At 39.8% G+C, this 18238-nt stretch overlaps 1 protein-coding gene across 4 annotated transcripts in view; it reads right to left on the bottom strand.

Annotated features, from left to right (window-relative positions):
- The window catches only part of myo18ab (myosin XVIIIA b), an 84051-nt gene that overhangs the window by 28237 nt on the left and 37576 nt on the right, over positions 1–18238 (bottom strand). For 3 of the 4 annotated variants that reach the window (XM_060888386.1, XM_060888385.1, XM_060888388.1), the window contains exons 4-22: positions 18027–18133; positions 17139–17315; positions 15717–15927; positions 15038–15180; positions 14839–14939; positions 14480–14543; positions 14132–14276; positions 11561–11572; positions 10467–10640; positions 10107–10197; positions 9297–9483; positions 8615–8701; positions 7080–7221; positions 6807–6966; positions 6382–6568; positions 6046–6244; positions 5307–5416; positions 3962–4027; positions 534–662 (exon numbers count right to left, since the gene is read on the bottom strand). In XM_060888386.1, the coding sequence (XP_060744369.1) occupies positions 534–662; positions 3962–4027; positions 5307–5416; positions 6046–6244; positions 6382–6568; positions 6807–6966; positions 7080–7221; positions 8615–8701; positions 9297–9483; positions 10107–10197; positions 10467–10640; positions 11561–11572; positions 14132–14276; positions 14480–14543; positions 14839–14939; positions 15038–15180; positions 15717–15927; positions 17139–17315; positions 18027–18133 (2492 nt within the window). The remainder of the gene's footprint in view (positions 1–533; positions 663–3961; positions 4028–5306; positions 5417–6045; positions 6245–6381; positions 6569–6806; positions 6967–7079; positions 7222–8614; positions 8702–9296; positions 9484–10106; positions 10198–10466; positions 10641–11560; positions 11573–14131; positions 14277–14479; positions 14544–14838; positions 14940–15037; positions 15181–15716; positions 15928–17138; positions 17316–18026; positions 18134–18238) is intronic. The other variant, XM_060888387.1, reaches the window with a different exon arrangement.

The raw sequence follows: 18238 nt of genomic DNA, 5'->3' as shown, positions 1-18238 counted from the left end.
GACAGGTATCCATTTGAACCATTTTGATGATAAAACACGACTTCATCCTTTCTGCTGTTGTATTAGACTACTTTTTCATTTGCCCACATGTCTCCATAGAAAGACATTCATATTGATTTTTGCCTGAAAGCGAGAGTGAACAGGGGCATAAATGTACACAGGGTAACGGAGGGTGAGGGTGGGGTGAAAGGGGACACAAGCAAGCTGGGATCGATCCAGCCGTGATGGAGGGCTGAGTGAGAGGCAGCGTGTCCCAGAAGACAGTCAGATTGAATGGTATCTGCCAGCTGAGGGCACGGCTAGCAGGATTTATTATGGGATGCTCTGATGAAATCCTGATTTAGTCCTGATGGGCAAATCCTACGGCAGATGGACCTGCCTTCGCCATAGAGGCCTCTTTACTACACAAGCAGCCCCAGGAACAAAATGTAACCTAGTCTCTCTCTTTCATTTTGAATGCTTTAATTTTTATTCTAATATGATGTTTAATGGATGCTGATATAAAAGAATCCTAAAGTTCTACGGGCACTCACCTTCCTCTTTTTGAAGGCTTGCCGGGCGAGGTATCCCCTGCATGTGGCCTGGAAGAGAGTGATGTTGCGCCTGGTCTGAAGATCCCTCTGTTCTTCCAGCTTAGCAAGAACGCCTGCCCTGAAGAACACCTGCACACAGAGCACATCTGTGAGAGCTACAGCTACTAAACAAACACTGATATTTGGCTTCATTAAATACTTTCTTTGTAGTCACAGAGCACTTCCTCTAAAGCACATCAACTGCAACAACGTCTCTCTCATTCCAAACATGTTCTATTTGTATGAAATAAAAAAAATACTTCAACGTAACACGCAAATCAGAAGCAATTTGGTTCTCTTTAATTTCTCGTTTCTTCTGCACTACAAAATCTAAGCAGGGAAAACCTTGACGTTCTTGTATCAATTCTTTACAATCGTCCATCTTGATGGAGGTGTCAAACTGAGGTAAAGCAACACAAGTGTGGGGGGAAAAAAGCATCAGACAATTTCTGATATAATATAGATGAAGTATATTCTTATTTTTCTGCATTTTCATTCAGCAGTCCCTGCAGATCCTAATTGCTTTAACATATTAACAGCATTAAAGGGAGAGTCGGGAGCTGAGGGGTTGTTTACTGCCCTCGCCGTACAAAAAAAATTTAACAGCCGGCAAATACGCTAAGAGCACAGAGCAGAGGTTCTGAGTGTCGGCTGATTAAATTACTTCCTATCAGTAATAATGGCAGCAAATGTCTCTTGATTGAGCTTTTATCCTGAGTTGTGCTACATTGCAATTTTCCACTACAAATCAAAAGCAGGCAGTATTTCTGTGCTACATTTTGCAGTTTTTCTATTAAGACACCCGGTATCCTGGAGAAAAGTGAAGTGTTATGGAACAATACCAGATGATCTTCCGAGATTTCCTAATTCATTTAATAGGACAACTCCCTTTTTGCATCTATTTTTACATCACATCATTGCAGCACATTTTCAGGACACTCTAGTTAGCTGCAACAGTGCATGTTGACACCCATGATGAAAAATGCTGATGAAACCACTAAGCAACACCAAGGGTTGCAATTTGGGTCAGCAAGCAGCCCTGAATCCCTCATCCGCTACATTGCATGGCTGCCCCAATACTGACAGCTGAAGGTCAGCATGGTTATCTGAGCAGAACGACATTGTCAGATGGGTCATGAAGCTCATCTCATACAAAATAACGAGATGGGGAAAAACTCAGTGGTGGTAGAGGGACTAGCAAGGATCCTAAAACTATAGTGCAAGCACTAAAAACTGATTCTTCTAGTAGATATGCATTTTATGAGATTCTGCTTTCCCATTTTCTCCACACCGTGATCACCTGCCAGTTCTCACAAACCTTATTTCTTCCCCATTATACATCATGACAACTAGCATCCAGGCAGAGTGAAGGGTGGACACGTGCTGCCTCTCAGGCAGTGTTGTAATGTAACGGAGTACAAATACTTTGTTACTGTACTTAAGTAGAAATTTCATCTGTACTTTACTTCGCTATTTAAATTTATGTCAACTTTCACTTTTACTCCACTACATTTCCTAGATAAAATGTACACTTTTACTCCGTTATATTTCCACTAAGCATCTTTGTTACTCGTTACTACAAAATAAAATCAGAAGAAATGTGTGCGACTGCAATAAGGGAGGTTTGGCGAATCACTGCTGCAAGATTGCATTACACAGCTCCGCACGCTCTACTGTACGGAGAAGCACAGACACGCGCAGCGTGTACGCGCAGCCAGAGCTGGAGGCATTTATCTATAACGTTAATCGGCGGAAATCCGCGAAGACCGCAACCAAAAGCAGTGAAATTTCACTATTCTTATTACCAGAGTTGATAGCACAAACAAAATATTAATGCAAACAATCCATTCAATACTAAATAAAAATAACATTTATTGATTTGTTCTTTGCCTTGTGAATATTTTTTATTAATGACTGCATTCATTGGACACACTGATTGTAGAGAATGCACACATACATGAACTGATTTGATTTAAGACTGGCATCATGCATAAAATTTTGGTGTCCACTTTTGCCATTTAATAATACCATAACTTTTGGCTTACTATGTAGTCATGTAATATATAATATAAAACTCTTCTTGTTCTAAATTCTCACTGATGGCTAAAACCCCTAAAGATGAAATCCTAGAACTGCCCCTGCTCTTATGCCTACTGAAAATCACTGAAATTTTACTTTTTACTTTTACTTCAAATACTTAAGTACATTAAATATCAGAAAATTACTTTTGATACTTAAGTACAGTATATATCAGATACTTTAAGACTTTTACTTGAGTAATATTCTAAAAGGTAACTTTCACTTCTACCAAAGTCTTTTTCTAGTACGATACTTGTACTTTTACTCAAGTATTGCTTTCTAGTACTTTATACAACACTGCTCTCAGACCTGTAAAGCCAGCTTTAATTACAGCTGCTCATGTTGCATCACACTACAGCATAACACAGGAGGAAAGAACTATCTGCCCTCTTCCTGCCCACATACATAGATAATTAGCTTGTGTCACTGTCATTAACAGCGAGCAGAGAGCACAGACAATTTTGCTCCCTTGTCTCCCAGCCAAAGATGCCTGTGGTGTCTTCAGGCTTTGTGAACATGTGATGATCTCCTGATGATGAGTTTAATAGGATGAAGGTTTAATACCTGTGTAGATTTAACTACTTGAGGTCTTGCGCATTATCCTAGAGATTCCCATCACCCACACACGGTTAATATCCCATTTATGAGCATGCTGCTATGCAGGCTGCTTTTCTTGATCTCACTGAGCTGTTGGATGTTCACTGAAGGTTATTTTCATACAGAGCTGCCCGACTTTAAAACTGTCGCCTGGCAGCTTCTTTTTGGAGACGCACATAGGAAAGGGCACAAATTCAAGTTTATTCACACAAGGCGTGGAGGATGACTGAGCGCAGAAGAAGCGTCAGTCCCTAGTCATGGCTGGTCGTTGAGAGAAGCAAATGTTTCTTAATTGTTTTTCATGCTCCAAGGCTCCTGCAAATAACAGTTAAAAAAGTGGCAGTTGCATCGCCTTTGTGGCATCAGTGAAAGTTGGAGCAGGAACAACCTTTTGACCCATCTCCCTACTGGCTACTGCACTGTTTTCTCCAGCTGTGAGAAGGGTGGCAGCATGGATTAGGGGCAGTATGTCTGAGTGGTGTAGAGGGAAACCAAATGATTTCGTAATCTAAATGGAAATCATACCATCTGTTCAGAACTGATCCCTGCCCTGATTCTGTATTCTACATGCTTACACTATGCACTGATCCATAATAGAGGATTGCTGAATACACATGAGAGCATCTCACCTGAAGGTTATCACTGGATAAGAGACTTCAAAGTATGAAATCAAACAAAGCCTGTGATCAGAGTGGCAATGTGTTGCTACTTACCCTGCTCAAACCCATGTGATAGCTGCTTTTCTCCAGCTCCAGAAACTCCAGCAGCTCTTCCACAACCTGAGACAGAAACACGCACATGCCATCAGGTGCAGAAAATTAGTAATCAGTGAAAATCAGTGCACCTTATAGTGCACCTCATCATAACTCTGCATTGCTCCATGTGTGACTATACATTTATTTCCATGCACTTTGATTAAAGTCCTCATAAAATCCTACGGTTTTGTGTCATTTAGAATGAATTAGTCTTAACTGAGTTATTAAGTTATCTATAGGCTAGTGTGCTCCAAAACAATGACAAAATTCACTTTGGGAAGATATAGACATTCGTTCTACCACCAACATAGACAAACAATTTTGATATCATCGTACTTCAGCTTTGCAAGTGATTCCTCATTATAAATATCATAACATTGTAAATATAACCTTGCACAAGTTACCATTGTCGAGTGAAAGAAATCATATCACCAAGCATGGGGCACACACTTGTCTTTGACTGTAACTGTAAGCTGGTTAAGAAGGAAAGGGCTTGAATTTAATCACATTAAAGAAGGTGGAATTTGTGCTAGCTCCTAGCTTTGTGACAAACATTTTTCCAATAATTCCTTGAGGAGGTGGAGAGAAATCCTCCACAAATGAATCCAGTGCATCCTTATTGCTCAGGCTCACTTGGATAGCTTAACTTGGACCGTGAGCTAAGCTGAATGTTCGTGGCTATTTAAAAAAACAACAGAATTTGTTCTAATTCTCCTGACAGATAAATGACTTAGACTTAAAGCTTAAATTCAGAATAACTTACTCTTTACACTTCTGTGAAAAGCTTTTCCTCAGTGAGTGGTGTTAGTGAAAACTGTGTGTACACTACAGGCACGCTAGACATACATTATTTTTTAAGTATTCCTTTAAATGTGGCTGATGAGGAGATTCCATTATTGACTGCACTGCCTCTTTTCCCCATCCAAATATCTTGTATCTTGTCTCTGTTGCATATACTGGAGAAAGCATAACTCTGCTTAGTTCTATAGTTCACAGTATTCTTCGTAATATATAATAACCAACCCAGTCTTGGCCCTGAGGTTTTCTATTTCCCTGAGGCAAGTTTAGCAAGGAGAATGGGATGGTTCTCATATAGGTTTCACTGAGGTCTTTGATTAAAGTTGTTTTATTGTTCTGCTGCTGAGACAGCAGAGACAGAAAGAAGGACGAGGAGCAGAGCTGGCCATTACTCAGCTCAAGGCCCCCGGCATTGTCATAATCAATTACACAGTAGGGCGGCTAATGGAGGAAAAGCAGAGAGGAGCAGACACACACGCGCACACGCAGACACAATGTGACTCACCCTTTTCTCATCTGTCACAATATAGTTGCGTCCGTGCTTTTTAGTCAGGTGGGGTGCTAGTACATCGAAGCGCCGGCGGAACTCGGAGAACACCATGTGATCAGGGTAACCTTGAAGAGAAAGGAAAGCCAGAGGCTGAGCTGACTGAGTGAGGTTTATAAGCTTTATAAGAGAGTTCCCTGTTCCAGTTCAACACAAGGACAAAGCCAAAGTACAAGGTATATTTCATGGGTAAATCTCCACAGATTTCTGCTGATTGTAAGATCAGCTTTGGGAACAAGCAGTTTTGCAATGACACCCTTTGCTGATTTTGCTGCACAATTTATTTATTTTATTTTTACTGAGCAAATTATTTTTAACAGAGCAACTGTAAATCCACAGGTGTTTTTGTATACAAACTCTCTTACTTTACTGCTTACAGCTTAAATCTATCTTTAGGAAACAACTCCAGCTGATTTTATTAAACCAGAAACAAACTCATACACTTAAGCTGCATTACCTTACTGTACTACTCTTATTTTGATCGTTCTGACATTAAACAATGTTAAAACTGATACTCGCCAATCCCACACCATTATCAAATCATTAAAAATTAGGTCTCATAAATATGTAGTGCTAGGAGCATTATTACTCGACTATAAATAGAAATGAGAAACAAAACACACAGGTTTATATTGAATCTACTGGCATGGAGACATTTGTCTAGGTTGATTTCTATCATCACACTCTTCTGTCCTACCTTGGCGATATATGCGCAGAGCATCAAGCAGTTTGGAGCCTCTGAGCTGAGCACGCAGCAGCACCACATCTAGCTGCATGAGGCCTGTGTCACAGCTTTCTCCATGAACACGAGGCTCTCCACTCAGGGCCTCCGCTTTGGGCAGCAAACAGTGCACAAAATGCACCCTGGAACGCCTTACTGTGTCTATCAGAGCATCCTGATGAAGCAAACACAAATCATACAATAGATCTATCTCTATCAGTGATGCTTTTTTTTCGGGTTGTCTCATAATACAGTTAAACATTACTGAGGAAAAGTAAAAACTATATACACTCTCGAAAGGTTTGTACAGACCACTTGTAGCTTGATCTGGATGCACAAGGACTTCTTTTTGACAGCAGCCATGCCGGTGGTAAAAGTCTTCCTCATGCTGGTGGCTCGACGCAGAGCCAGCTGAGAGCCTCCTTCAAGGCCTGCAATGGAGCCTGACAGCACTGTGGCACCTCCTGAACGCCCCATGAAGAGCCCACTGATGTTCTTTCTGAGAGCAAAAACAAAAAGGTTAATGTCATGTCTGACAAATTAAATGGTGAGACACAGAAACCCTTTAACCTTTTGACACAAGTGTAATAATCAAGACAAGCAATAAATTGTTCGGTGCCAGAACTTAATCTAAAGTGATGTTCATTAGATACTAAAATCTCATGAGAGATTTCTCTCAGTATAAAAGCATGTATGGAAATAAATTTTGCTGCTGATCATTAAGAAGTGTGTCTTACTTCTGCGAGTCCTGCAACAGAGTGACAGCATTCTGGGAAGCCGGGTTCTGCTTGGCGTGGTTCAACCAGCCCAGAACATCATATTCCACCCAATCAGTGCCATGACTATGACCCAGCAGAAAGTGATGCTGTTTCTCACTCTTCAGCAGCAGGTTAGGGCCTGGATGATCGGGGGGAAAAAAAACATTGAATCGAAAAAAACGTGTCTATGCACAATCCCATATCTGTACAGGATTCTGGATGTTGAGAGTATGAGTGAGAGATGATTCTGACCTTTGACCTCTCCCTCTGTGGGGCCGTAGTAACTAAAAAGCCGATCCAGAAGAGTTTCTTCAGAGCCCCCAGGCTGCAGAGCCTCTTCCTCCATCAGCCACAGCAAGCCACGTGCCTCATCAGTCCTCGCCAGTGTCCTCACCTAACACACACACACACACACACACACACACACACACAAACATACAGTTCATGGTTCAGAAACACAGCACTGCTGAGCACTCATATGAAAGCAGAGAGAGAAAAGCACGGGCCACAAAAGCCTAATCATCGCAACACCACACAAGCAAAAGATGGGCCATTAGCCTCAGATTCCTCATTAAAAGTCTCACATTAAAAGAAAAGCTCCAGGGCAGCCAGGCAGGCGATTTTAAACTTTGCACTCTGGTTGTCCACTTAAGCAATTAAAGCCAGTAATGGCTTCTCTTTCATTTATGGTTCACTCCAGTAGTGGGAATGAGCAAAAAAAGTTAATTTCAGTGGAATGTATTTTATAAAATAAATAAATAAATAAATAAATAAAACAAAATAAAATACATTTCAGTTGACCAGCTCTTTACAATTTTATTTAAAAACTTGTGCGATTTAATGAACTGAAGAGATCCCATTAATTGAATAAATGTGAATTTTTTTTTTTATAAAGGAATAACGTGGGAATACTTGGGCTGGGGAACAGAGTTACAAACACGCAATTCAGTAAAACTGCTCATGACAAATTAAAGTCCACAATATAAGTTGCATAAAAGACCGAATACTGCATGTCTTGGTTTATTTGGTTATTAATAAAGGTGCAAATCTAATGCTTCTTATAATATTTAAGGGGAGAAATAATAAAAAAAATAGTGCGAAACTTTTGCCTTAATGATGCAGGAACACAAATACAGACGTATCAATTTTGTAATCGAATATAAAAAGAATGTGCGCTAAAGCCATTTAGCTGTAATATCTATTTCTGAATGATGGTGCTAAACTGTGGTACAAAAACATTACTCCTGGTAACAAGATCCAACCACTGACATCACTGAAATTGTTCCATATTTCCTGATGATTTTCTGACACTTTTTACCTTCCCTGAGAAGGTATAAAGCAAGCTGCTAATGGCTGTTCTGTCAATGGAAGAACAAATCAATTTACAGCCTCATCGGTATGTGAACGTATTAAAAGTACGGTTGTAAATGCGTGTTATTTGAGTCTATATTCACATCAATTTGTAGCTGTCTGTACAAGAAGATATGCATGTGTGTTAAAGAGAGAAAACCCATACAGAGATACTCCACTGTCATTATTATGATGGACACAGGAGGAGGCATAAACAAACCTACACTGCACATTAACAACCATGCCAGCAATTTCTTTAAATGAGATGGAGTAGGCATTCACAAAGTGGATAAAAAGCATCATGCAAATGGCAGCTGCTGTGTTTGTACATCTCACTGGTTGAGGAAGAGCCCAGAGCATGAAGGGAGAAAGATCGCCATGCTTATCTGCATTGATGGACAGATAGCAAGGCACACTGGGAAGGAGGAGCTGCTTACCAGCGCTTGGGTTGAGGCCTGGTCTATAGCTGCTACAGATAAGGATGTACTGGGCTCTATGTCATCTAATGCAAGCTCTATGTTTTCCTAAATGGGAACAGAAGGGTCATTAGATCACTACTGATTAGGACATGATTGATTTTGATTCTACCACACAGGTTTATGAGTAGTTTCTTTTATTACCATGTGACCAATGAATAAAATGCCTTACTGAACAGTATTAAAACAAGAAAGATGTTTTTCGCCCAAAAATAAATAAACTCAGTCAATATCATACAACATTTATATCATCTTTAGTCTTCATCATCTCCTTAGTTTCTGCTTTAGCTAAAATTGTCTCACTATTCGATGATATGTTTTCGAATTAAATAGAAATGACACAGTATTCTAGACAGATAAAAGTTAGCATTGACCTGATTTATGCCTGCAGTTCAACTCACTTTCATCCTAGGGTTTATTTCATCTGGTCACAAGGCAATTCAATTACAAAAAGTAACAGAACTTTATTAAAATAATCATTATAGAAATCATTTATATATCAATATACATAATTTGTCAAACAATCAATTCAACAGATTGACAGATTGAATCAATAAAGCACAGGGATTACATTTTAGGATTTGTTAAAGGGGTGGGGGGTGGGGGGGGACAGTGGTCTGTTAGTAGATCTACATTGTTGTACCTCCTTGTAACGCTCCAGCTCCTGTACAAACGTGCGCTCTTGGAACAGGGCCTGCAGGCGCTCCTGAGCGTAGTTATGGCACAACTCCTCAAAAGTGGCGCCTCGCTTAGCCAGCCGAGGGTTTTGAAAACCCGGAGTGTCCACAATTAGAAGGGAGCATAGTGAGTGTTGACTTGATTTCAGCGCTCTAAAATATACACAAACATAATACGCGTATCTTGTGATTCAAACACATCTGTAAGATTACTGTCATATATATATATATATATATATATATATATATATATATATATATATATACACGAGAAACTCAGTGAGGTCCATCTCTAATAATGTAATTGCACAATATTTGTGCAAACATTTATTAAAAATGATCTAAATATTTGCAGTTTACACAGTGTGTTGGTTAAATCCTTTAAACCCTTTAACAATTTATCCTCGTCACCTTTATTGGGTGAAACTTTTCCAAAATGAAACTGAAAAGTTTAAAAGAATCTAAATTTAAATGAGGATATGATCTTAAATAATCTATGCATAAACAGTTAAAGTATTATGTACGTTTTATCGGGTTTTACTAATAGGCATCTCAGCTTGTTATATTTAAGCTCTTTTAGAAATATATAGTATTTCTAAAAGATATAAAACATACAAAAATAATGCTACGCTTTCTAAGGGCTGCTAAACAAAATGGTTTCTTGCTTTGGAGATGCACACAAAGTGAAAGCTCTCAGCCACACTCCATTAAGTTCCTCTGTGGGTGAGGGCTGCAGTAACATGCTGAGTATCGAGGAAATGAGAGAAGGGGCTGACCGGTTGATGAGGGAGATGACGAGAGTAAAGAGTTCTGTGTAGAGCCCAGCAGCCATGGCCTCCAGACACTCCAGAGCTGTGATCTTTGTACCTGAATCATCAACACAGCATTAGCTTACACCGACAGCAAGGAGAATAAGCTTCAGGAGCAAATGAAAAATCTGACTCTACAACTAAGCTCTTATTTTATGATGAAAAACTCATTAACACACTTGCTACCAGGACAGTGAAGAAATATCTTATCTCATAAAGTACATTTCCACTACAGAAATAAAATCTAATTTGGCAATTTGGGAGCCTATGTAGTTTTTTTCTTTGATATATTTAGCATGTCTGGGCTGGCAGAAGAAAGGTTTGCACCAGGGATTTCTCCAGCGCCGAGGTCATCTGGACCCTGGCGGAAGGAGGTAGATCTCTGCAGGGTTCCTTTCGGATGGTGTTTGAAGATTGACGAGGAAAGTTCTTCAAGGGTGCAGCCCAGGAGGTAGGCCGCCTTCTGCGCCCACTCGTGACGTGCAAACTGTTTACGGCCGGCTGTTAGAAAAATGCACGTGTTAGCAGTATGTTATGCTGGAGAACTCAAGAGCTTGATGCTATTTCTGATACATTTTATGTGGCTGAGCTACATTTCAGAATGACAACAAAAATATAAAAAAAAGAAATCAGTGATTAAAAAAAACAAAAACAGAAATCATTCCATTTCATTTCAGTTATTGCACTAATCACTGTCTTATCAAATTAATATTAACAAATGAAATAAACAGCCAGACTAGAGCTGTAAGAGGAAGAGAGGTTTAATAGTCGACCTCACCCTAATCACATAAAATGCATCTGCTTTAAAAGAATGGCATCTGTAATACGAAATTCTAAAAAATAAAGAAATAAATCTAAAAAAAAAGTTTGTGACTTTTAAAACGACAAAATTCAGAGTACAGTGTGTATAAAGCCGTGCTAGCAGATGGTGCAGGCACTAAAGCAGCACCCAAAGCAGCTCATGCAGAAGACGAAAAACCTCTATCAGAAAAACCATGCTGAACATAAACAAGTCCAAACAACAGACAAGCTTTGCTTTTTTTTTTGGATGGTAACAACAGAAAAGCACTGCAGGAAGGAAAAGTATACAAGAATGGAGGGGGGGGGGGATTGGGGGGATACATGAGAGCAGTGGAGCTTAAAAAGACAACAAAGTTCTGATGCCACACTCTGCCTTCACCAAGGTTTAGCTTGTTTTTGAGATATTCAGGAACGTGGAAGTGAAGGAGAGAGAGAGAGAGAGAGAGAGAGAGAGATGGAGTTAGAGAGAAACCAACAGTGAGGCAGAGAAGAAAGAGGATGGGAGACAATAAAAATGCAAATGAAAATGTCTGGCAGCAGCGATAAAGGCGTTAAGAAATACCACTCAAACATGGAGTTAAAGAAAAGTTTGATTGAGGTTATGGGCTTTTTTTCTTTACCTTCTTCAGTCTCTGCATTCAGTCACATGCAACATGCAATTAGAAAAGGGGAGGTTAGAACACCAGCATTTTAACACAAAAACACACACAAAAAATCATCACTCACACACACTTTCAAACCTCTCTCTCACAGACACACACACACACACAGACACTTTCAAACCTCTCTCTCTCTCACACACACAAACACACACTTTCAAACCTCTCTCTCTCACACACACACACACACACACACACTTTCAAACCTCTCTCTCACACACACACACACAAACTTTCAACCTTTTTTTTTCCCCCTCACACACACGCACACACACACACTTTCAAGCCTCTCTCTCACACACACACACACACACACAAACTTTCAACCTTTTTTTTTCCCCTCACACACACGCACACACACTTTCAAAACTCTCTCACAGACACACACACACACACACACACACAGCAAATAATTATTGCGCAAAAACAAAAAGCCCACTCCGGTAGACATGGGTCCACAATTCTATCAAAATTGTAATTTTCCCAGAATTATTGGCACCATCTGTTAAGATGGATAGATAAAAGGTTCAGTAAAAAGTCTTTGCCTTTTCAGCTTTATCTTACAGAGAAAATAAGAGGGAGCTTCAACCTTAATATAAACTAAATATATTACAGAAAAGACTATATAAAACATGCAAATAATAAAATCAAATAGTATTTATAATTATACATATATAAATATAATTTGAAAAATTTAGGATTTGTGGCTGATTCATTGAAAAATTCATTACTATGAATCCAAGATTCAATCAGACATAATTAGAGCTTCATCCCTGTGATTTTAACCAAGGCTGATAAGTCTGTAAGACCGCAGTAGCAGCCACAGGCTCTCAGTGCTAAATATGTTTGTGTGTGTGTGTGTGTGTGTGTTTCAAAGGTTTCATTTAAGGCCCACACACCAAGCACAGTCTGCTGCTTCACTTCATTCGACCGTGTGAACTTGTATGTTGTACCACGTATTAAACATTTCCACACATGGTGTAAATAAAAAATTTACACCAGACCCAAAGATGAAACGCTGGTTTAATTGGATGCCACACTGATGCAAGTCTTTTAACGGGTTCCTCTGTCTGACTTCAAATCCCAAAATGCATCACCCAGTGCAGAGGCTGAAAACAAGAGTCTAAAGGGGATGAGAGACTAACTATAAGAGACTAACGCCACGTAGCTAAACCTAGATGGGAGATAATCCTGTGTGAGATCTTAAATCTAAGACGCTAACTAAGTGCTCTATTCTAATTTTAATGTCTAGGTTCATGATGTTAAAAGACAAAATACACAATCATATGTTTAAAAATAAGCCGTCTTTGATTATGGTCCTTCAAGAGCTCACAAAAATGTTGACAGCCCTGTCTAGCAGGGGACACGTTAAAGAAGGGCAACACTGCCCTCTAATGGTTGTTCTCTGTTTTTGTTTTGTTTTTTCTTTTTTTTCCCCTTTTCTTTTTTAAATCTCCAGTGTTCAGGATTAATTAACAATATTATAATTAACATATAACAATTAACAAGGAAATATTTTGTTTAATTCAGGTTTGATTTCACAAATGTATCCTTTAAAGTAGCCCCATACTCAGTCTACTGCAATATTATATCTGGGTAGAATATTTCACAAGAGCTTGTCGATTTGTTGATTGTGAACACGGTCACATACTTATACAGTACATACTTATTAAACTTTGCGTTCTTGGATAAAATTGGATTAATCAATGCCAATGAATAGAATGTAGGTCATTTATTTACATTAAATGTGGAAATGTGCTAATATGATTTAACTTTTCCACTGACAAAATAAATACATTAATAAATTAATAATGTACTGGATTCCAGTTAGTCTGTAAAAATATAGTTCTACAGAATATGCATCACTGTCAGCTCCTTTATGGTCTCTACGACTGGACTGTATCCTGCTTCACAATATAAAATATATCAACACTGTAGTAAGACAAAGCTTCAGGTGCAATACAGTAAAACAAACAGCTGGGCCATATGTAGAGACCGAGCAATCTGATGATTATTATTAGTGCATCCATCCTGGGCTTCTGGCGAAGAAGCCATTACACAGAGCAATTTACTTCCACCAGACTTAAAAAAAAAAAACAAAAAAAAACGGCACAACAACGTCATTCTCTCGCATGCCTGCGGTTGTCTATATCAGAAAACGTCTCCTCTATATGTTCCTTTTGTAGCCTTATGACTGTTTTTTTATTCATATAGACAGCATCTGCTTTTTCTCTTATAAAACCAGGTTTCAGGCTCTTGGAATCTGACACTACAATGTGGTGTGTGTGTGTGTGTGTGTGTGTGATCTGTGTACTGATCGGCTTAGAACACGTTACACGTCAGTCATTATTGGGGAAACCAAATGTGTGTATTAGTTTGATATGTCTGAAGATGCACAAAATCTGGATTGAATATGAATATAGAATGTGGTCTTTATCTTAATCAATCTCCTACACACATGTGCACACGCACAGGCACACACACCCACAGGCACACGCACACCCACAGGCACACGCACACCCACACACATACCTTTTGTTGCCCCAGCAGCTCCCAGGTGGTAGATGGCCCCCAGTATGAACCAAAGAGCTTTCTGCTCATCAGAAGAGATACCAAGCACCTTCATAGCTGCCTGCAGCTTAGTAAACTGTTGTGCTGCCTTCTGCTTGTCTTCAGACTACACACACACACAGACACCTATAAATCCTCTAACACATCTACTAAACCTGGAAATTTGAACTTGAATTTGAATCAGGTATCTTTAAGCAGAAAGTCCACATGTTCCTTTTGTAATGTTCATGCAGTCTGTGTTAAAGGTTTTGTTAAAGCATCTTTACAGCAGTGCGATATGTACTTTGTGAGTTTGTGCAAGAGATCTACCTTTGACTGAGGCATAATTCCAAAGGTGTTGTTCTCAGCAAAGTGGTTCAAATGAAGGTCGGTCCTGTGAGGGAAAAATTAATAATAATGTATAGATGAACTTCACTCAAGCACATTTTTTTCTGCGGTAGGGTCATGAATACACACACACACACACACACACACACACTCACACACACTCACACACACTCACACACACTCACACACACTCACACACACTCACACACACTCACACACACTCACACACACTCACACACACTCACACACACACACACTCACACACACACACACACACACACACACACACACACACACACACACACACACACACACACACACACACACACACACACACTTACCTGAGAGTGTTGTCTGCCCCAGACATCACATAATAAAAGACATTATAAGTCGACTCAGCCTCTGGCCTCTTGGCCACCCTCAGTTTCTCCAGCAGCATAGTCTACACAGCCGTGCCAAAACACATTTTTTTACAGAGGAGAATTGAAGTACAGACTGAATACAGAATTGAATACAGACTATCTGTAAGTAAAATAGTACCTGGATGGAGGCAGAGGCCACCTGGCCAGCTTGGTCAAAGTCCAGAGAGACAATCTGAGAGAAGCGGCTTGCATTTGAATTCATGGAGGTAGCACAGTTCCCAAATGCCTCCAGGATAGTGTAGACTGCCTGCCATTTCTCCGCTATAAAGAACATCACACACACACACACACACACACACACACACACACACACACACACACACACACAGTCGCAGTTACTCACACACACACACACACAGTCGCAGTTACTCACACACTAATTAGCTTGATCCTATGCCCGATTGACCCATAAGTGGTGATTCCAGGTGCAACAGTGAGAGGTGAACATATGTAGATAGTATCTTGGCCTCTTTAAAGCTTCAGTTGAGCAATGTAATCTTCAGTGGATCATTAGGAGGTCTAATACTGCCTTTGATAAGAAAGTCTAATTATCAGAGTTTGCCTGGTGCGCATCATTAGCAAAGCCTCCATCCATCAATCATCATCAAACGCAAACATGTTACTGCCACTTCTCTCAGTATGTCTAGAGTCCTAACTCCATGCTGTATATGTGCTTCACATTCGTCTCTTCTCCTGGTTTGTACTGATGCCTCAATCGATTCATTTTCATACTATTTTTACACCGTGAATAATTTATTATTGATATTTCTATCATTAAAATTTTCAGCATCTCTTACCTGAAAAGATCTTGCCAGTGCTGCCAGCGATGGAGAGCAGGTACTGCACCAGGTGCTGGCAGTTGGTGGTCTTTCCGCTGCCACTTTTGCCAAGCAGAACGATGGACTGATCCTGCCTTGTGGTCAGAAGGTTTCGGTAAGCTGACTGAGCCACAGCATAGATATGAGGTGCCGTGTCCTCACGCCGGCAGCCTTTAAACATGTGCATCACCTGAAAAATTAGGGATGGGGTAAGATTTTTTACATAATTATGACAATAACAAACTTCGTCACAAAGGAGAAACTACATTTGGAAAAAAAAGTATAATTCCCTTTAAAGAGGTTTATATAGTTTTGTCAGCTGTTATGAACCAAGTTATATAAAGGTGCTTTAACGACAGCAGTATTTGGTCTGGGTGAATCGAACCCTAGTTGTTGTTTTTTTTTATCGTCTCACTCTGGTTCATTTATACAGGTGACAACACAGCCATTACACAGTAAATGATCAGCCAGTCCAAAACTGTCTGATCCAGATTGTCTCAGTTTGTCATTCATTATTTTGTAAACTGCTAAACTAAGTCATGTGGAACAAACTGAGCCAAAAGACAGCAGTGGTAATGCAGAAATGTGATCAGATACTGTACTTCAAATGAGTTGGTCATGTCACCTAAAGCTCACAACAGCAACTCAGTAATGCGTCAAAAAAGCTGCATTAACAAACAAAAGCAAAAACAACTGGAACACAGAAATGGGTGCATTCTTATGCATTTACTTTCATGATTGTTACGGCCAGTTATCAATCCGGTGGTGCCATCATTTGTAGCTCCCACTGAGCAAAAGTAGCATGTAAAGAGATGTCTAAAGGCAATGCAACTGTGTATAAAAAATAAATCACCCACATGTATTTTGCTGGAGACTAAATCCTCAAAGCTCCAAAGTTACACCAGCAAATGCCAATCATCATATAAGCGTAGAGCACTGCAGACATTTTTTATAATTGTTTTACAGGCTTTTTGGTTATAAAATGCCAAGATTAAAAGGTATGCACATAATGTTATATTTCTCATTAGAAAGCAAATTAAGAAGTTAAAACAGACAGTAACCAGAAACCTATGCTGGTATCAAGTCTGCCTTATACCACATTAATGCAAGAGCCTTAATAAGGATTTCTACACTGCCGAATGATCAGCCTGATCTATAAAGCAGGGTATGACTTTTGAATGAGGTTTGATGACCAACAGAAATACTACAGTCTTCAGTAGATAAATAAACAAAATGTTTATAATAAAACTCAGTAGATCCTTTATTATATTTAGAATATTGACTCTATTAGCCACTTAGAGCTGTTGACAATGGCCTGTCTAAAACATGCACTATTATATATTAATAATGCAGAAAATGGAGCCAATTGATCTGAGTACAAAGACAGTATGTTGTTTTTACCTTCTCAGAGTACATGGAAGGCGCGCTGATAGGGTTGACGACCACCATGCTGGGCCCAGCGTAAGTGTGGATGAGGTTTCCTCCATAGCGCTGCCGCAAACAGTGCATCACACTCGACTCGTTCAGGTAGAGCAAAGTCGCCAAGTCCTCAGAGCGGTCAAAAGATGGAGGGTTGGCCTGAGAGAGGAAAGGTCACCAATGAACGGAGTGGTAGAGGCTGGACTAAGACCAGTGACTGAGCCTCACTGACTTCACCTAATGGACTTCAGCGTTAGGGAGTAAACTGTAAACGCGGCAACCTGCTGGCATGCACTGCCTCTGTCTCAAATGGTTTCCCTACAGAGCTGCACTCATAGTTTTTTATATTTTGCCTAATAAGACAGTTTACGAGGCAGTAAGGCATCCATGCAGCTGCTTTCTGTATCTGACACAGATGCTTTTAATGGAATTAGAGGTGTCAAAGCTGCACTAATTCAAACCACTGATCTGGATCCAATCTAATCAAACAGTTGGTTCAGACATTGAATTGAAAATCAACTTTAAGATTGTGAAAGTTTTTTATAAATAACTCTGCCACTATGAATGTGAAATTACGCTCTCATTGCATATGTTCTACCATTACAGACAAATGAGATCTCAGGCAACTATAATCAGTGTTCAAAACTTTGTGTGTCTGTGTGTGTGTGTGTGTGTGTGTGTCTCACTCGAGATTAGAAAGTAGATAAAATCTTGCATAGTCCATTTACCACCTCCTGTGCTTATTGTACAAGAGACACATAAACCTGCCCTGCAAGGTTCCTCAATTCAAACACGCATTGCTGCCGCACAGGGACACTTAGCATGCATAAATTAATAAATAAATAAACAAATAAATGCGGGTAGCCTGACCTTCTCCACATCATCCTCATCCACGTCCAGTACTGTCCCATCATGCTCCAGTTTGATCCTGACCTTCCCCTCTGGCATGCTGCCCGCCTCCGTCTTCAGCAAAGTGGCTACGGTGACAGAGGGAAAAAGACCCACCATAAATGTGCTTAGCTCTAAAAGCTTGCAATTATCCCAACACAAAATATCAAGGCTTTGAAAGTTAAAGCAAAAGT

The sequence above is a fragment of the Tachysurus vachellii genome, chromosome 15, assembly GCF_030014155.1.
Source record: "Tachysurus vachellii isolate PV-2020 chromosome 15, HZAU_Pvac_v1, whole genome shotgun sequence".
Lineage (NCBI taxonomy): Eukaryota > Metazoa > Chordata > Actinopteri > Siluriformes > Bagridae > Tachysurus > Tachysurus vachellii.
This window is presented reverse-complemented; position numbering and strand designations above follow the sequence as displayed.